The sequence below is a fragment of the Leucoraja erinacea genome, chromosome 28 (assembly GCF_028641065.1).
Source record: "Leucoraja erinacea ecotype New England chromosome 28, Leri_hhj_1, whole genome shotgun sequence".
Taxonomy (NCBI): domain Eukaryota; kingdom Metazoa; phylum Chordata; class Chondrichthyes; order Rajiformes; family Rajidae; genus Leucoraja; species Leucoraja erinaceus.
In genome coordinates, this window is record NC_073404.1 from 27,474,004 (window position 1) to 27,495,155 (window position 21,152).

At 41.6% G+C, this 21,152-nt stretch overlaps 1 protein-coding gene across 3 annotated transcripts in view; it reads left to right on the top strand.

The window, feature by feature from the left end:
* The first annotated feature begins 4,201 nt into the window (after positions 1-4,201).
* Positions 4,202-21,152, top strand: part of prpf8 (pre-mRNA processing factor 8) — a 44,827-nt gene continuing 27,876 nt past the window's right edge. Inside the window, exons 1-17 of one of the 3 annotated variants that reach the window (XM_055658109.1) lie at positions 4,202-4,321; positions 6,943-7,047; positions 7,252-7,420; positions 8,438-8,602; positions 9,691-9,909; positions 11,405-11,617; positions 12,006-12,131; positions 13,635-13,740; positions 13,838-14,148; positions 14,938-15,127; positions 16,185-16,304; positions 16,890-17,024; positions 17,690-17,819; positions 18,022-18,218; positions 19,443-19,649; positions 20,687-20,850; positions 21,006-21,132. In XM_055658109.1, the coding sequence (XP_055514084.1) occupies positions 6,954-7,047; positions 7,252-7,420; positions 8,438-8,602; positions 9,691-9,909; positions 11,405-11,617; positions 12,006-12,131; positions 13,635-13,740; positions 13,838-14,148; positions 14,938-15,127; positions 16,185-16,304; positions 16,890-17,024; positions 17,690-17,819; positions 18,022-18,218; positions 19,443-19,649; positions 20,687-20,850; positions 21,006-21,132 (2,673 nt within the window). In that variant the 5' untranslated portion in view covers positions 4,202-4,321; positions 6,943-6,953. The other 2 variants (XM_055658111.1, XM_055658110.1) reach the window with 2 other exon arrangements.

Below are 21,152 nucleotides of genomic sequence, written 5' to 3' on the forward strand. Positions count from 1 at the left end.
ATGTTCCCAATGTTGGGCGAGTCCAGAACCAGGGGCCGCAGTCTTAGAATAAAGGGGAGGTCATTTAAGACTGAGGTGAGAAAAAACTTTTTCACCCAGAGAGTTGTGAATTTATGGAATTCCCTGCCACAGAGGGCAGTGGAGGCCAAATCACTGGATGGATTTAAGAGAGTTAGATAGAGCTCTAATGGCTAGTGGAGTCAAGGGATATGGGGAGAAGGCAGGCACGGGTTATTGATAGGGAACGATCAGCCATGATCACAATGAATGGCGGTGCTGGCTCGTAGGGCCGAATGGCCTCCTGCACCTATTTTCTATGTTTCTATGTCTTTTGACCTTGTTAAAGAAAACTTCAAAACGCACCACAAAGATCGGGCAAGGCAGTCAAGACTTTATCTAAGATCGTCAATTTATGTAAAATTCGAAAATATATATATACAAGACAGGAATTGGCGGCATATTATCGCGTTTGCTCGCTGAATTTCATCAAAAGTAAGGCATTATTGACTTACTTTTGATGAAATTCAGCGAGCAAACGCGATAATTCCCGATATTTTGGACCTTTAAATCTCCACGGCAAATGTCCGCTGTTCACTTCCGCTGGATTGGCACCTTCAGCTCCCTCTTTAATTTACCTTAGTTTCTATCTTTTTTTTCCTGTAAATCTAGGTAGCTGTGCCTCACGGTCACCCCGACTGGCACAATAAATTGCAGATCAAAACCTGGCCGTTTTCTATGTTTTTAACGGGTGGGAAAGTGCGTGTTTTCCCATCCACTAACATGTACCGGAACTCTAGAATGTCCTCCACTTGAGATTTTTGGTCACGTGGGTGCGGATCTACGCTCCAGTGACCTTTAGTGAAATCACCCTATAGTAAATTAAATTATCCCTAGTGTGTGTAGGATAATGTTAATGTGCAGGGATCGCTATTGCGGACTCGGTGGGCCGAAGGGCCTGTTTCGTGCTATATCTCTCAACAAAATAAGACAAAACCACGCAAACAATTATTACAACATTCTCAGAAGCTTTACATGCATTCAATTCGTCATTACATAGTGTTTTCACAGTTTTACCTACCCCACCTCTGCCACTCATGTGGTCCACTGGGGTGATATCCCTTACCTTGATTTGAGGGGCATCTCCACCACACCCTGCCCTTCAATGTCCAGCAGAGGAAGGATCAGTACCCCCTCAGCTTTTAGTGTCCTCGTGCCAAACTTGAAACCTTCTAAAGGGCCTGTCCCACTGTACAAGCTAATTCAAGAGTTCTCCCGAGTTTCCCCTGATTCGAACTCGGAGAATTACGGTAATAGCCGCTCATAGGTACTCGGGGCTCTCGTGGACACTTTCCAACATGTTGAAAAATCTTCACGCGTATTCACGAGCTTACCGCGTTTCCCAAGTACTTTCCGTTAGCGTTACGAGCCGCTAAGAGACGTCCGAGCTCCGACGTACCCGCTACGTACATTCTCCGTGCTTACCACGAGTTTGATTTTTTTTTTTAACTCGGGAGAGCTCTTGAATTACCTCGTACAGTGGGACAGGCCCTTAACTCTTTCAAATCCACTGGTGCGAAATAGTCTTCCAACTCTTTTGCACAACATAAATGAATATAAACATAGAAACAAAGAAAGTAGGTGCAGGAGTCGGCTGTTCCATCCTTCGAGCCAGCACCGCCAGTCAATACGATCATGACTGATCATCCAGAATCAGTGCCCTGTTCATACTTTTTCCCCATATCCCTTGATTCTATTAGTCATAAGGGCTGTAAGTAACTCTCTCTTGAATACATGCAGTGAATTGGCCTTCACTGCCTGCTGTGGCAGAGAATTCCACAGATTCACAACTCTGTGTGAAATCGTTTTTCCACATCTCAGTCCTAAATGGCCTAACCCATATTTTTACACTGTGACCCCTGGTTCTGGACTCCCCCAACATGGGGAACATTTTTCCTGCATCTAGCCTGTCCAATCCCTTAAGAATTTTATATTTTTTTATAAGAACGCCTCTCATCCTTCTAAATTCCAGTGAATATAAGCCCAGTCGATCCATTCGTTCATCATATGTCAGTCCCGCCATCCCGGGAATTAACCTGGTGAACCTCCGCTGCACTCCCTCAATAACAAGAATGGCCTTCCTCAAATTAGGAGATCAAAACTGCACACAATACTCCAGGTGTGGTCTTACCAGGGCACTGTACAACTGCAGTAGGACCAACTTGCTCCCATACTCAATGAAACGTCTTTGGTTTATTATGGGGTTACCCGATTAGGAAATGTGTAAGTATTAGATCGCAGAGCTGCACTCGGTCATGGTATGACACTCTCACGCTCCCTTGTGGCAGTATTCTGTACAACACTTTTTCCAGATGATCCAACTACTTACAAGAGTGTTTTATTGCCATATGTCCTGAAACGGAACAATTAAATTCTCACTTACTGCAGCAGCACACCAGGTTTGTAAACACAGTACTCAAAAAATAATATAATACACAGCAGGTAGACACAAAATGTTGGAGTAACTCAGTGGGTGAGGCAGCATCTCCGGATAGAAGGAATGGGTGATGTTTTGGGTCTCGTCCCGAAACGTCGCCCATTCCTTCTCTCCAGAGACGCTGCCTCACCCTCTGAGTTACTCCAGCATTTTGTGTCTACCTTCGATTTAAACCAGCATCTGCAGTTCTTTCGGTCGGTGGGGGCGCTGCACACCAACGTGAAGCCGCGGTCTCCTGCGGGGAAGAGCCGATTCTGGACTTACCTGGACTTTTACCTGTCTGTACATCTGGACGCCCGCAGCAGCGGCTGCGGAGGGTTGAGGTCCCGACCACGGGGGAAAATGGAGGAGGACTGGCCAAATTTTGTGCCTTCCACCACAGTGATGAATGCTGTGATGGATGGTTGTGCTAAATTTTTTGTGTGTTTTTGTGTGTTCTTTATCATTGTACCGCTGCTGGCAAATTCATTGTGATTGTGATTGTTGATTGTGATTGTTCTTACACATAATACACAGCGGGACAGGCAGCATCTCTGGAGAGAAGGAATGGGCGACGTTTCGGGTCGAGACCCTTCTTCAAACTGGGTAGGGATAAGGGAAAAGAGAGGTATAGACAGGGTGGAAGATTGCAACCTTCACGTGGTCCACCCTGTTTCGACGAATGCAATCAACCCGGCATGCACAATCAAATAGGATCAAATAGAACAAGTTGCCCTGCAACTTTAGGCTATGCATGCCATACGAAAGAGAAGAACAGATATAGACGGTGATGTGGAGAGATAAAGAACAAAGATGAAAGATATAGAACAAAGAGATAAAGAACAAAGAATGAAAGATATGCAAAAAAGTAATGATGATTAAGGAAACTGGCCATTGTTAGCTGTTAACTGTGTACATAAATTAATGTCACTGTATCTTGGTACATGTGACAGATAAAGTACAATATAGATAGATATGCCATTTATTGTCGTTCTGAAAGCTGCTCGTTCACACGTTCTGTATGTTGTTGCATTAAGGACATGTTACCGTGTCGTTGCATTAAGCTCCTGTGAAATGCTTGATGAGATATATTTCCATTGTGAAGCAGCTGACATAAATGTGCATTTCACAAAAGACCTGGCTGCCACCAAAGATACTAGATCTATGATCTTTGGCTGTCTGCTATTGTCCTATCTGGGACAATGACACATGACAATAAACTCTCTTGAGGATAAGGGGGAAATCTTTTAGGACCGAGATGAGAACAACATTTTTCTCACAGAGAGTGGTGAATCTGTGGAATTCTCTGCCACAGAAGGTAGTTGAGGCCAGTTCATTGTTCAATGCATTTCGTTGGCTTCCAATGCATTTCGTTGTCTCTGTACTGTACACTGACAATGACAATTAAAATTGAATCTGAATCATTGGCTATATTTAAGAGGGAGTTAGATGTGGCCCTTGTGGCTAAAGGATCAGGGGGTATGGAGAGAAGGCAGGTACTGGATACTGAGTTGGATGATCAGCCATGATCATATTGAATGGCGGTGCAGGCTCGATGGGCCAAATGGTCTACTCCTGCACCTAATTTCTATGTTTCTATGTTTGACGACTTGACTGCTCTTCAAACATGTCAGTAGCATGTTGCCAGAGTTGGCAGTCAGGGGTGGGCCATTGGCTGGGTGCGATGTCAATCAGCGGCGCGCTCCCAATAGGAGGGACGGGACGGTTACCGGAAGTCCCGCCCTCTGATCTGCAGCATCCGGTGCCTCCAGCCTGGAGGTAATGGCGGCGGTCGGGTGAAGCCAATGTGCGTGTGTGGGTGAGGCGGCTACGGCGAGCGGCGCCCAGGTGGGTGGCCCGGCCCAGCGGGGCTCGGAGCCGGGTGTGTGAACGGGTTGCGGTCGGGGCTTGGGCCGGGGTTGCGGGCGGGTTGGAGGGAAGGAGGCGGCAGTTTGTCACCGCGGCCTAGTCCGCGCCGCACCAGGTGCTGGAGGAACCCGGCGGCAGCGTCTCGTTTAGTTCAGTTTTACAGATACAGGCCCTTCGGCCCACCTAGTCCGTGCCGACCAGCCATCTCCCCTCCCCGCACACTAACACTATCCTACACATACCCGGAACAATTTACAATTTTCTCCGAACACCTTGTGTGTCTTTGGAGTGTGGGGGGGAAACCGGAGCACCCGGAGAAAAACCCGCGCGGGTCATGGGGAGAACGTGCAAACTCCGTACAGACAGCGCCCGCAGTCAGGGATCGAACCCGGGTCTCTGGCGCAGTGGTCACATCTCTAGAGAGAAGGATGCCGCTTCTGTGGAGGGGAGAGAGAGGGTCGCAGCCCTCCTTCAAACTGATGTCCGTCCCCCTTCACAGATGCTGCCCGACCCGCTGAGTTCCTCCAGCACTGGTGGTGTGTTCTGCTCAAGCCTCCGGCACTTCTGCAGCGCTTATGTGGCAATGTTCCTTACACCTTTCACACACTTTCAGCAGCACGACTAGTTTGTAAACAATGCACCCACCCGTGTGTGGTGGGCTGTGTCACCCAGCCAGAAATCCCCCCCCCCCTGCACTCAAACAAACTATCCTGGCTACTAAACCCACTACAACCTCTAGCCCTCTCATTGCCAAGAACCTGAGGGTCCCCACTAAAACACAATTATTAAACATAACAGAAACATGCTCAAGGTACAGTGGTTCAATGGTACTTTTAATACCACATACACCCATATATATATAAATGTTGATAGAAGGTTGCCATTGTAATATGTTTAAGAAGGAACTACAGATGCTGGAAAATCGAAGGTAGCCAAAAGTGCTGGAGAAACTCAGTGGGTGCAGCAGCATCTATGGAGCGAAGGAAATAGGCAACGTTTCGGCCCGAAACGTTGCCTATTTCCAACGCTCCATAGATGCTGCTGCACCCGCTGAGTTTCTCCAGCACTTTTGTATACCTGCGATTGTAATATCCAATGCAATGTCGACTTAAAGATCAACAGAATTTATGTAGAAAACGTTTGCGCAGGACTGAATGGTCTTTACGGAGAGATGTTGCAGGTACAGAAGGCTGACGGGCCTGTTTTTCGAAGTTGTTTAAATTTACATTCATTCCAGAATGGAGGCCAGATTTGTAATCTGTACTCATAATGCAAACAGTTGAACTGGACTACAGGAACCGCAGATGCTGGGAAATTAAGCAAAACCTAAAGTGGTGGAGGAACTCAGCAGGTCAGGCTGTATCTGTGGAGGGAATGGACATAAGTCTGAAGAAGCATTTTGACCCAAAACATCATCTGTCCATTCCCTCCTCTGAAGCTGTCTGACCTGCTGAGATCCTCCAGCACTTGGTGTAAATATAAAAACACTGGAAGCATTGTAATGTATAAGATTTGCCATCTACATTAAAAAATACCGAAAGATGTGTTTAAAATATGTGGGTTTAAAGGGCAGAAGAAAATGACAATGATTGGGGAAATGTTGTATGAAAGTCATTGGAGCTAGCAAGTGTCTGAGTTGTGATGGACTTTGTCCTAGGGTCTTAAAATAAATGGATAGTGGAATAGTTGATGCATTGGTTTTAAATTCCCAATAGATTTATGAAAGGCACGACTAGATTGCATAATAGTGAATGTAACTCCTTTATTCAAGAAGGGACAGAGGCAAAATGCCAGTTGAGTTCACATCTGTCAAAGAGAAATTATTGTGAGCAATTATCAAAGACATTATTGCAGAGCACATACAAATTCAAGGTAATCGAGCAAAGCCATCATTGTTTTGTGAAAAGGAAATCATGTTTGTTGAGTTTATTGGAGTTCTTTGAAAAAATCTGTACGGTGTATAAAGGAGAATCAATAGAGTGGCATCTTTGGGTTTCCAGAAGGCAAGTGATAAGATGTGGCATCAAATGATACTGCAGAAACTAATAGCTGGTGATGTAGTGAGCAATGTTTTGGCATCAATAAAAGAATGGCTAACACGAAACAAGAAGGTGGTAATGAATGACAACATGTGATGAGTGATGTGCCACTGTGATCAGTGTTAAGGCTTTTCAACTTTACCCAGTTCATGTGAATTAATATACGGACAGTTGAGTTGTTAGATTTGCCAATTATGCAAAAATAGATAGGAAACCTGGTTTGGAAATGGGCGCAAGACGTAAAGGAGTTTGTTGTATGTTAACTGCAAATTGAAATGAATTATGCATGCTGCTGTACTTACAGCATACCATATATCTTTACACTTAGCCTCAGTCCACTGAAGAAAGATTTACTTTTTAGCTTATTTTGTTTCGGTTGGGAGGGAACTGCAGGAGAAGAAATGCAATTTTATGCAATGTTTAAATCTGCATTTTCTGATGTTGGCATTCTTGACCAGTTTGATATTGTTGATATTTATCACAATTAATTAATGGCGTTGATGTGTATTCTTACAGTGGAATGGATATTTAAAGAAATGTAATTTGTCCTTTTTGCCTCAGAACCAAGAACAATGGCAGCATTTCAGTATCGAGGTGCACCTGGGCCTAACCCAGTTCCAGTTCCTGTACCTGATTACATGTCTGAAGAAAAATTACAAGAAAAGGGTAAGATATTTCTGGATGAAACTATTTCATTATTCTGCAGAAAGAAACTCCTTTAACAAGAGAGAAATCTTGTACACTTCCTTAGAATCCAAGTACCAAAACAACTTTTGGAAGCGTTTTGATATTTTTGTTGCTTTGTTTTTGTGAAAGTTTACTTTTAACCATGCCGTTGTCCAGTAATAAATGAATTATCTTCTTTTCCAGCCAGGAAATGGCAGCAACTTCAGGCCAAACGGTATGCCGAGAAAAGAAAGTTTGGATTTGTGGATGCTCAGAAGGAAGATATGCCCCCTGAACATGTCCGGAAAATCATTCGTGATCATGGTGACATGACCAATAGGAAATTCAGGCATGACAAACGAGTCTACCTCGGGTAAGGAAATTTATTCCCATGAAGAGCAACTTCATCCTGAATTGTACTGTCAGATTCTCTGCTTCCTCGTGAGTTTAAGAGACTTAAATTAGTAAATAATAAACACTGTACCAGGGCATAATTTTAGTGCCTTTATTCCTGTAAATTTCATTTTGTTGATTTTAAATGTTTCGCCAAACACTATTTAGAGAGATATAATGGGGAAATAAATGGTCGGCCGTCTGCAAAGAAATAAATAAGGGACGCACGAGGAACTGCAGGGGCTGGAATTTTGCCTACAACACAAAGTGCCCGAGTAATTCAGTGGGTCAGGCAGCATCTCTGGAAGACATGGATCGGCAATGTTTCGGGTCGGGATCCTTCTTCAGACTGGATACAATGAACTACAGATGTGCCTGAGAAAGGGTCCTGACCCGATATGCTGCCTGGCCTAATGTGTTACTCCAACACTTTGTGTTCAATGAAATAAATGAAGGATTGTTTAAGGAGCACACCTCTAAATCTAAATCTACTTACGAATAAAACAGTAAAATAAACCGTTCAGCCATTGTCATTTCTTGCTTTTCATGTTTTATTTTTGTGACTCCATTCGTGACCAAGGCTGCTCTGCCTTGAATCCTTGGATATTTTAGAGTCAGTATTTTCAGATGGAAAGCGGAATCAAATTGAAGGCTGTTGTCTGATAGAAATCAGTTTGTGTTATTCAAAGAAAAACAAAAACTAAGTTTTTTTTATTAGTGATTTGTTTGAAAAAATATATTCCCTGACATGTTATGTCAAGGCTTCAAATATACCTATTTACAAAGCTGCAAAATGCTATTTTATTTAAAATTTGAATTATTATTTTTCAGCAGCCATTTTAATTAAAAATACACAAATCCTAACATACACTCAGTCATGATGAATAAATTGTGTAAATATGTTGCATTTAATGTTCATATGAAGCATTAATTTATATCAGCGTTGATGCTGTCCTCAAAGACTAATTTATTCAAGCTATCTTTTCCCTCTCCCCAGAGCTTTGAAATACATGCCACATGCTGTTCTTAAACTACTGGAGAACATGCCAATGCCATGGGAACAGATCAGGGATGTATCAGTTCTGTACCATATCACAGGGGCAATTTCATTTGTCAATGAAATTCCATGGGTCATTGAGCCAGTTTACATCTCGCAGTGGGGGTAAGTATGGTGCTGGATGTTTCTGAACTATTCTTGTACTTTGGTTGTATCATCAGGGCATAGTAACAGGCAATGAATGGAGGATTGGTGTATTGAATAGCAGTTTTAGTTTTAGAGATACTGCACAGAAACAGGCCCTTCGGCCCACCAAGTCTGCGCCGATCAGCGATCCCCATACACTAACACTATCCTACACACTAGGGTCTATTTACAATCTTTACAAAATCCAATTACCTACAAACTTGTAAGGAGCACCCAGAGAAAACCCACGCAGTTGCAGGGAGAAGGTACAAACTCGGCACCATTGCTTCACAATTGCTAATGGTTCCTGTTCCTTACCGAGACAAATTATCATTAGATTATCAAATAAATGTTCATTTAATATTTTATTTAGAGTTGCTGATTTCACCCAATATTCTACCCAATTCCTTCAGCAGTAACTTGTCGAAAATTGTCTATTCTTAACATCAGTGCTGAATATGGATATGACTTCCCGGACAAGTTAACCAGAATTACGATTTAATTGTGATATTCCCACTGAAACAATATACTTTATTGCAATAAAAAGGCTGAGATTATGGTTTTGAGTTCAGCTGAGACAGCAGCTGCAGTCCGAGGGAACTGTAGAAATATTAGTCTGATTGATTGTGCAATCCTGGGTGTTGGAACTGAGGAGAAAATGCTTTCCCCTAGTAAAGGGCTCTTGTAGTTTCTCCATGCGTATATATCATTGAGGAACATTTGCCCTATTAAAGCTTTCCAGTAGCTTGAACTCCTGGTTAATATTATTTCTATTTTGATGTGCTTTATTTTTAATCATGAAGTAATTTCATTTTAAAATTGAAATAGCAGCAGCTTTTGAGGAATGTTTTGAGGTGACTGATTTAAATATGTTGCCAATTGCAGGCTCAATTATCAGCATTCGCAAAGTCTAGACTTTGTGAAATGTTGGTTTAGTGATGAACTAAATATTTAAAAGTTCACCATGGAACATTTTCTGAATGAATAGTATTTTTTATTGGTAACTATTTCTTTATTAGCTTCATTTTGTAATTTTACTGATGTAACGTTTAACTTTTTATTGCTAGAACCATGTGGATTATGATGAGACGTGAAAAACGTGACAGGCGACATTTCAAAAGGATGCGTTTTCCTCCTTTTGACGATGAAGAGCCTCCCTTGGATTATGCCGATAACATACTGGATGTTGAGCCACTTGAAGCCATACAAATGGAGCTTGATACTGAAGAGGATGGACCAGTGGCCGAGTGGCTATATGACCACCAACCATTGAAAGACAACCCTAAGTAAACTTTTGATACTCTTGGTGCATTAATATTGGAAAAGACTTAGTCTAACAAATGATGGAGTGGATGTGGATAGGATGTTTCCACTTGTGGGAGAGTCTAGGACTAGAGGTCATAGCCTCAGAATTAACGGAAGGAGATGAGGTGGAATTTATTTTGTCGGAGGATGGTGAATCTGTGGAATTCATTACCATAGAAAGCAGTGGAGGATAAGTCAATGGATATTTTTATGGCCCAGATAGATAGATTCTTGATTAGTACGGGTGTCAAGGGTTATGGGGAGAAGACAGGAGAATGGGAATAGAAGGGAGAGATAGATCAGCCATGATTGAATGGCGGAGTAGACTTGATAGGCCGAATTACATACTTATGACATAACAAAGCAGTGATATAAAATGGAACCAACGGTATTGATTAAATTTTAAATAAGACACGGAAAAAGTCGCATCGCTGTTGAGGAAAGAGATTAAAAGAAGTCCCCCCCCCAAATAATACAAAACTAAAGGTACACTAAAACATACATTTAACAACAAACTAAAAACAACAAAGGAAGAAGACAAGACAGACCGTTGGTGAGGCAGCCATCGTTCGGCACCACCTGGTGGACATTGAACAGGTTAAGGTTTCACATGGACATTTAAGGTTTCACATGGAAAATTGAATATTGAAAATAGGAATAGTTTATACAATGTTCTAAACTATATCTAAATAATGCTTCCTGCAAATTGTGCTCAATAAGGAAAAAAATGCAGTCTATAAGTCACTTTGCTCGTTATCCTTGAATATACACTAAACCAAGACTATTCATTACTTGATCTGTTAATAAATGCTTAAATGCAGCTTTAATGGCATTAAATGTACTAATCTTTAAAAAAATTCCCGTTCTATTGGAAACAGCATAGTAAAAGACGATTGGTTATAGTCATACATCAGGGAAGCAGGCCCTTCAGCCCATGCTGACCACGATGCCCCATCTACAGTAGTCCTACCTGCCCTCCTTGCAATTGTTTGAAGTAGAAATTAATAATAAAAGGCAATTTGTTACAGTTGTTAACTATTGGTGAGTACTTTGGATGAAGACAAGGTTAGGTTTAGCAATGATCTAAAATATAAGCATTCATACAAATAAACTTGCCCTTTAAGATTAATTCGTAATGAGTGTCAGAACGTTACCAGATCCTTTGGTATCTCACTTCAACTAAAATGACCCGTTTGAAGAGCCGAGCACGTTGGGGTGATGAAAATACATCTATATTGGTTTTATTAATAGTGAGGCTGTAACCTTTGATAACATTTATTTGTGTGGTTCTAAGCCTCAGTAATATTTCCTACATGACTGTCTAGAACTATTTTTCACTCTTGCTGTAATTTGAATGAGTTTCGATTAAATCAACATAATTTTATACCCATTAACAATGCCCCATTTTGCAAGTCTAGAAGCATTGTGGTCCATGAAATTGCAGGTGTTTCAATTAGAAATTTTGTCCCGTTTTAGGTTTGTGAATGGATCTACTTATCGCCGTTGGCAGTTTACTTTACCTATGATGTCCACACTTTACCGCTTGGCTAATCAGTTGCTAACTGATTTAGTGGATGACAACTACTTTTATTTATTTGACCTCAAAGCGTTTTTTACTTCCAAAGCTCTGAACATGGCAATTCCTGGCGGACCAAAGTTTGAACCTCTCGTTCGGGATGTGAATCTTCAGTAAGCATTTTTCTTTGGAAATATTGAAATCTTGTGTAACATGATTAAGTGAGTAGCTAATTCTGATGCCCGTTGTCAGCATTTCCATCAATCAAGCTGGGTGGGCTATTCATCGCCATTGATATTTTGCAAAGATGGAACTAATGTAAAAAGATGGAGAGGTCGGTCCTGTTTATCCTTCCCTAGAATAGAAATAATTTAAAGTGAGGATTTTGAATTGCATGTTTGTATGAGACTATCAGAGTTTTTACTGTGCTGTTTTTAAATAATGTTAAAAAGATGTTACATATTTTTGGAATTAGGTGCCTTGCTCTGCAACCTGTCTCTATTTGATAAAGAGATAAAATATTGCAGTTTTGATCATTTGAGTTTGGTTTGCCTCCATTAGGGATGAAGACTGGAATGAATTCAATGATATCAATAAGATTATCATTAGACAACCAATCCGAACAGAATACAAAATAGCATTCCCATACCTGTACAACAACCTTCCTCATCATGTTCACCTCACCTGGTGAGTACACCCACTTCTGCCATTTTATGTCTTAGAATGCATTTATATTTCCTTATACATTAAATACATGCAATGCTTTTAGTAGAGGAGGAAGTTAGATTTTTTTGTTTCAGCATATTTAATATTTTATCATGATATTGCAGGGCTTGGTGCTGCAAATGTCCATGTATAGCAACATATAGAAAGCAGCTATCTCAGAAGTTCCCAAAGGCAGACAATTAAAAAAACAAACGTGCAATTGTCACATCTGCTGAAGCTTTTTTTTCAGCTTCTTGAGTAATGTTCTTTGTGGCAAAACTGTGAATAATACATTGCATGGTAGTGGTGTTTAAATGGCAGTCATATGTTTTGTATCAGTAGTTGGATGTTTCCCCTGGTAGAACTATTCAAGGCAACAATTCATCTATTTTGTGATAAACAAGCAATATAGAAACAAACAGACATTTAAGTTGTAGAAAAGATAACACGTAAAGTGTAGAAAATAAAAAAAATGAAAGTGCTTTATTCTACAATGCCAAGCGTTCCGTTTAGTAAAATAAGTCTATAACTCTTATAGTCTATAACTTGCAAAGGAGAAAAATCTATATTTTTCTCAGCTGCTCATGCTGATTTCGGGATTGGAACTGTATTGTACAATTTGCTTTGGCAATCCTAAGAGCTAGGAAGTGGAAAATGAATATGTTTTTCTTCTGATTTTAGATCCTTTGTGTGGATAGGGTTGTTGGGTGACATTGTGAGTTACCAGACAGTCCATGGTAATATAGGGGGTGAATGGTTAAAAATGTTAGAGCTTTATTACTAATATGAGTTTAGAAGAGTGAGGGAGTGATCTTACTGAAACACAAGATCTGGAAAAAACTCGGCAGGGTAAATACCAATAGACAAGAAACTACAGATTCTGGGATCTTGAGCGAAACAGAAAATGCTGGAGGAACTCAGCAGATCAGGCAGTATCAGGGGAGGAAGTGGACATTTCTGGATGGCCCCTGACAGGCGACATTTCAGGTCGAGATCCTTCTACGGGGTAAATGGTGAGATGTTTTCACTTGTCGTAACATCTCAAACAAGAGTAGCAAGTTACAAGAAAAGGAGGAGCGTACTTTGAAATGAGGTGTGTAGCAAATTCCTCTTGGGTAAGAAATCTCTGGAATTTTCATCTTTGGAGAGTTCTGTCGGCTAGATCACTGTTTTTAATGAGGAGTTTAAAAAAAAATAATGATTAGTGAAGTGAGGGCCGTGTGGAACTGGCACAGAAGAGGTGTTGAGGGAGATCACGCAGGTTTGAGGGGCCAGGTGGCCTACTCCTGCTCCTTTTTTCTTATATTGTGTTATATTGCCAAGTTTTCTCCGTGATAAACTAGCTGATCAATGTTCACTGCCTTGATAAAGATGAGTTAGTGAGTGGGACACAATATCGCCGGGGCTATTGAATTAGAGAGGATAATTGGAAAATAAACTAACTTAATTTTTCGCCATTAATTTGACTTTGAATTTGGATTTTAGGTATCACACACCTAATGTTGTATTCATTAAAACTGAAGATCCCGACCTGCCAGCTTTCTACTTTGATCCATTGATCAACCCTATTTCTCACAGGCACTCCGTTAAGGTAATTAACTCTATACAGTAGCAACTTTGCTGTCGCAATGCCAGTTGATGAAATGTAGTAAGCAGCGATTGTCTTATGCATTTGTGTTTCATTGCAGAGTCAAGAGCCGTTACCCGATGACGATGAGGAGTTTGAACTTCCTGATTGCCTGGACCCATTCCTGAAAGATACACCATTGTACTCTGATCACACTGCCAATGGCATTGCCTTGCTCTGGGCACCAAGGCCGTTTAACCTGAGATCTGGTAAAACTAGGAGAGCACTTGACATCCCATTAGTCAAGAACTGGTATCGTGAGCACTGTCCAGCTGGGCAGCCTGTCAAAGTTCGAGTTTCATACCAGAAACTCCTGAAGTACTACGTACTGAATGCACTTAAACACAGGCCACCAAAAGCACAAAAGAAAAGGTAGGTGGATTTTGCATGAAGTGACTAAAATCTGTTAATAGTCAAAACTCTTTTGGTAGAAAACTTTTATTAATTCGTTGAGGAATCACACTTGGATTGTGAAGGGAGGCTGGGCGATGGTGGCAAAGAATGGGACCGTGTATAAACCTTACTCTAAATAGACGCAAGCATCATGCAAGTTAGTTTGCCCATCATGGCTTAGTTGACTGAAGGAAGCAGAAGCATTTAATTTAGAGATACAGCAAGGAAACAGTCCCCTTGGCCCACCGAGTCCACGCCAACCATCAATCACCTTGACACACTGGCTCTGCGTTATCCTGCTTTCCCCATCCACTCTTTGCGCAACAGGTGCAATATTACAGCAGTCAATTAACCTTCGAATCTGCACGTCTTTGGGATGTGGGAGGAAACCCACGCGGTCACAGGGAGAACAAACAAATTCCACACAGACAGGGCCAGAGGTCAGGATTGAACCCAAGTCTCTGGCGCTGTGAGCCAGTGGCTCTACCAACTATGCCACTGTGCTGCCCCCAATCTCCATATTGGTAAAGCACGTCTCGTGACGTTGAGCTTAACGTACATTTGTTACGATGCACTGTAATTTGGGTTATGTAAAGGATACTCAAAAGTGCTGGGGCAATTCAGCAGGTCAGGCAGCATCTCAGGAGAACATGGATTGTTGACCGTTCGGGTCGGGACCCATCTTATGATAGGATGTCAGACATTACGATGAGGAAGAGCGTTTTTTTTCTGAAATGCAATTTATTTGACTTTTTTTTTCCACATCAGGTACTTATTCCGTTCATTCAAGTCAACAAAATTTTTCCAGTCCACCAAACTAGACTGGGTGGAAGTGGGGCTACAAGTGTGCCGACAAGGATACAACATGCTGAATTTGTTGATCCACCGTAAGAATCTGAATTATCTGCATCTGGACTACAACTTCAACCTGAAGCCTGTGAAAACCCTCACCACTAAGGTATACATCAGCACAAACTATTTCTGGTTCAGCCACAAGCCTGAGGTGCAGTCACGTGTTGGGCAAGGAACTAGAATGTAATAGTCAATGAAAGTTGAATGTAATATTCAGCAGCATTCTATTTTTATGATTTAAATATTAAAAGCCGTCAGAATTTCTGCTTGGTATTTTCTGCTTTGATATCCTTTCATTTTTGGGGTAAACACTAAATAGACAATAGATAATAGGTGCTGGAGGAGGCCATTTGGCCCTTCGCGCCAGCACCACAATTCGATGTGATCATGGCTGATCATCCCCAATCAGTACCCCATTCCTGCCTTCTCCCCATATCCCCTGACTCTGCTATTTTTTAGAGCCCTATCAAGTTCTCTCTTGAAAGCATCCAGAGAACCTGCCTCCACTGCCCTCTGAGGCAGAGAATTCCACAGACCCGCCACTGTGAGAAAAAGTGTTTCCTCGTCTCCGTTCTAAATGGCTTACTCCTTATTCTTAAACTGTGGCCCCTGATTCTGGACTCCCCCAACATCGGGGACATGTTCTCTGCCTCTAGCGTGTCTAAGCCCTTAACAATCTTAGCACAGTTAGCAACAATTTTGCACAGAAGCTCCATTTATTGGTAAATAATGAGGTGAAATAGGCTTTAATTTGCCAATGTCTGAATTCATTTGCAGAGGATGTAATCTATTTATCAGTGGTATGTAACCACAACAGAAACCAAAGATAAGATGCAAAGTGTTAGTTAATCTTGTTTTTAATTATTTAGCTTACCAATTTAAATCCTCCATCTAAATTGATTTGAACAAATTAAGTAACCACTTGTATTTGGTCGTAGCATTTGGCATGTGTTTCAAGCAATATGCATAGAAGAACATTTTTCAAGCGGCTGTTTTTTCTCATGAAAGAAGTTAAAATTAACAGCACTATTTAAAGCATGAGAAGGGGCTTAAAATACATCTGTTTAACATTAAGATGTAGAGATATCAATGAAGAATTGTAATTAAACTTGAGATGAAAAAGACGATTTTGAAGTGTCTCACCCGTGATTTCATTTTCACAGGAACGTAAAAAGTCAAGATTTGGAAACGCGTTCCATTTGTGTCGAGAGGTGCTGCGCTTGACGAAGCTTGTTGTTGACAGTCACGTTCAGTACAGGTTGGGGAACGTAGATGCTTTCCAGGTACAGCAAGCTTCAAAATAAAATGACTGGGATCTTATCATTTAAAGGTTTAATTTCAAACTGCCATTGGTGCTAGATGTTCTCAATCACCATGTTATTTTATTACATTGTAATTATATTGTGTGCACCAATCTGTTACAAAAACAGTGGTCAAATCAGTGATACTGGTTACCATTTTGTCAAGTTCAATCAGTTTGTAATCAAAACTGACGAGAGTTCAGGCATGCCACTATTATGTGCATGCATTAAATCTGTAGTTATATTTTAAGTGCAATATTTGTAACTTAGCACAATGGATGGAATTCGATAGCTATTATCCACTTATCCATTTGTTGATACACTTGGACTCCATGGAAGCATTAATTACATATTAATTTTGCCATGTAAGAACTGAATTGAAACTCTGAAAAGGATTCATTTAACATTTTGCTCTGCATTCTTTGCAGTGGTGCAGCAACACCAAACATGGAGAATATAAATGCTGTGTTACTTGTATTGAGGAATAAACTTGCATTTATTTTGATTAGTACATTAATGAAACTCGCAATCAGTGGAAGTGATTTTGGTTTATTGTCTCTGCTTCAGTTGTCAGATGGGTTGCAGTACATCTTTGCTCATGTGGGGCAATTGACGGGAATGTACAGATACAAGTACAAGCTTATGAGGCAAATCCGAATGTGTAAAGATCTGAAGCATCTTATCTATTACAGATTTAACACGGTAAGCATGCAGTTTTAAGCAATTTATTGCATCTACAGTTGTCACATTCATACAGTTATGTCTGTCTCGTTCCTTTAGTCTGAAGAAGGGTTCCAACCCAAAATGTCACCTATTCCCTTTCTCCAGACTTTCTGTCTGACCCGCTGAGTTACGCCAGCATTTTGTGTCCTTTTTCAGTATTCACCTGCATCTGCAGTTCCTTCCTACTCGTTCCTTTGGTAGATAGGGGAGCATTAATATTTTAATCTATCATACCATAATAGTTTTAATGCTGTTCTGGAAGCACTTTTTATGGAAATATTGTATTCCTTCCACCTATATTTGCACGTTGGAAAAAGTATTATATGTTGGTTTATGGTTTTGGTTCACTTCTGCAAGTCTGCTGAAGAAAGATTAAGATGTCCCTTGTCCTTCTGAAAAGCCACATTTTCTATTGTCTGATTGATTGCTCAACACATAACGAAGTGCAATATTGTAGAGAACTCTTTCAGGACATGTCAGTATGATGCAGTGGAAGACTCTTTGGACACTTGATCGTGCACGCACATGCTCCCACCACCTATAGGGGGAGAAAGAGCATTCAAATGAAAGTGTACACTTCATGTGCTATAAAATGTGTAAATAGTTTGCTGCTAATAAAAACTTTTCTCACTTTAATTTTTCAGGGACCAGTTGGCAAGGGACCTGGCTGTGGCTTCTGGGCTGCTGGCTGGAGAGTGTGGCTTTTCTTCATGAGGGGAATAACTCCTCTGCTGGAGAGATGGTTGGGAAACTTGCTTGCCAGACAGTTTGAAGGTTAATAACATTATTGTCTTAAAAGATACTAGCTCTCCTGTAAATATGTCAAAACTGTTTTTAAGTTTAATTTACTATCACCCTTCTTAATGGCTCAAAATAACATTTGTGAATTTTCTGCACTGTCAAATCTCGAAGGTAATGTATTTTGTTTTTCTTTTCTCTAAATCCTCCACTCCACCTCCAATCTTGTTCTGGTCAGGCCGTCATTCCAAGGGTGTAGCCAAGACTGTGACCAAACAGCGTGTGGAATCTCACTTTGACCTGGAGTTAAGAGCCGCTGTTATGCACGATATTCTAGATATGATGCCTGAAGGAATCAAGCAAAACAAGGCCAGAACAATCTTGCAGCATCTGAGCGAGGCTTGGAGATGCTGGAAAGCAAACATCCCTTGGAAGGTACAAACTTGAATAGGCGTTCATAATATTCATGAACAAAAATGTGCTGTAGGGGGGCTGAGGGCCAGAGCTACAGGGAGAGTTCTATAAGCAGGCTAGGGCTTAAAAATTAGGTGCAAAGTAGGCCATTCAGCCCTTCGAGCCTGCAAACCATTCAATATGATCATGCGTGATCATCCAATATCAGTACCCGTAAATGCCTGTCTCCATACCCCCTGATCCCCTTAGCCACAGGGCCACATCTAGCTCCCTATAAATATAGCTATATTGCTTTTATTCCTTGGAGCTCGTGAGGATGATGTGTGATTTTATAGAGGTGTAGAAAGTCATGAGGAGAATAGGCAGAGTAGATGCACAGACTCTTTTACTCGGAGTAGCAGAATTAACAACCAGAGGACATGGGTTTAAGGTGAGAGGCTAAATATTTAATAGGAACCTGAAGGGCAACTTTTTCACACAGTGCGTGGTGGGCATATGGAACGAGCTGGCGCGGAGGCAGGTATTGTAACAACATATAAAAGACATATGAACACGTACATGGATAGGGGATCCATTAAAGGGATATGGGCCAAACATGGGTAGGTGGGCCTCGTGTGGATGGGGCATGTTGGTCTGCATGGGCAAGTTGGGCCAAAGGGCCTGATTCCGTGTTGTATGACTAATAGTTCCCCAACAACACTTTTTGTTGATGATAAACTAAATATCTTGCCTGTTCATGGTGTTGTGTGATTGACAGCAGCTATCCTAGTTGTCGTGTAAAGGTCAGAACTTTACCTGTAGGTCCGAGTCCGCACTGACCAGCGATCACCTTGTGCACTTGTACAATCCTACACACTAGGGACAACTTTTACAGAAGCCAATTAACCTCCAAACCTGTATGTCTTTATGGAGTGTGGGAGGAAACCAGAGCACCCAGGGAAAAACCACGCGGTCACAGGGAGAAAGTGCAAACTCCGTACAGACAGCGCCTGTAATCGGGATTGAACACGGGACCTGGTTGTAGCACAACTCTACCGGTGTGCCGAGTCTAATAAACTCAATTATAACCTTGTGTTTAAATGTGACATTTATTTGAGCTTTTGTTCTTCCAAGGCTTGGAAACGCTTTGAGTATCTGCAATGATTAATTATGATATTGACTTTATTATCAGGGGAATGTACATTCGGAGTTGGTTTAAAGTTTAAAATAATTAGCCGTGTCGACTAAGATTTGATACTGTTCTAGGTTCCTGGACTGCCAACTCCAATTGAGAACATGATCCTGCGGTACGTGAAAGCCAAGGCTGACTGGTGGACAAATACTGCTCATTACAACAGGGAGCGTATTCGCCGCGGTGCTACTGTTGACAAAACTGTTTGCAAAAAGAACCTGGGTCGTCTTACCAGGCTGTACTTGAAGGCAGAACAAGAACGACAGCACAATTACCTGAAAGTGAGTTCTGCAGCTGGTACACTGTTAACTTGGCTTTGGTTTTGAGGTTTTCATGAACATCTCCAGTTTAGTTAATCCCTTTTGTCTCAGTTTCATATGAAATACTTTATGTTCGCTGCTGTTGTTTTAAATAATTGAAGCTGTTCCCCGAGTTCTTGCCTTGAATTAGCTTTGTTAATTCAGTTTAGTGGAAGAGGTAAAACTAATCAGCAGTCATGAACTGTACCTGGTTAATATGGAAATACTGAGCAAAACATAAAGTGCTGGAGGAACTCAGCAAGTCAGACAACCTCTCTGGAGGAATTGGACGGGTGACGTTTTGTGTTGCGACTCTTCTTCAGACTGATAGTATTGGGGGGAGGGAGGAGAAAGCTGGAAAAGAGAGGTGGGGACGGACAAAACCTGGCATGTGATAGGTGGAAGATAGACAAATACTGGAGAAACTCAGCGGGTGAGGCAGCATCTATGGAGAGAAGGAATTGGCGACGTTTCAGGTTGAGACCCTTCTTCAGACCACACGAGGGACAACCGTCTGAAGAACGGCAGTTTTGAGTGGCAGGTGTGTGGAATAAGTGACAAAGGGTAGAGGTGAAAAGGATGTCGGATACGGAGAGAAAAGTGGAATGTAAACGGGGTTGTGGGGAGTGGTATTGGGAGGAAGGGCAGGGGATGAAAAGCAAATATGGGTCGGAGGTGGAAATGTGTGTACAAAGACAGGGAAAGTAACTGGGTTAGTGGAGGGGGGAGGATGGAAGATCGGGGGAGTAATGGGTACGCACCAGGGGGTGGCAAGGAAGAGGGGAAGGGTTAGGGGTTAGAATTCAATGTTTATGCCTCCAGCAATTTGTGTTTGTACGTGATTCCAGTATCTTGTCTCCATAGTATTTAAATACATGTAATTTTAGTTATGAGCTGGGCCTGATTTTGGTGGGCTGTTGTCATATTATATACTCTGTAAAGACTCAACCGTTTATGCTTAAAAGCTTTTATGCTTAATTAATTGATTAAAAAGATCCAAATCCGTTTGTGCCGAACAGGATGGGCCGTACATCACTGCTGAAGAAGCTGTCGCCATCTACACCACCACGGTGCATTGGCTGGAGAGCAGACGCTTCTCACCGATTCCTTTCCCACCTCTGTCCTACAAACATGACACAAAGCTTCTGATCCTGGCTCTGGAGAGACTCAAGGAAGCCTACAGGTAAAGGTGTCTGTATGTAACCGAAAGGCCGTGTTCAAAGGACCTTTCGCCATTGATACGGATTTGTCTTGTCTGTGCATGATCCGCGTGTGTTAAAAGGGGAACGTTTTAAAATAAATGAAGGCTTACCGATGATGCTTTACTCTTCATTTCAGTGTGAAATCAAGATTGAATCAGTCGCAGAGGGAGGAGCTGGGCTTAATTGAACAGGCTTATGATAACCCTCATGAAGCTCTGTCCAGAATTAAGCGTCACTTGCTCACGCAGAGAGCCTTTAAAGAGGTTTGTGCAAAGTCATGTTC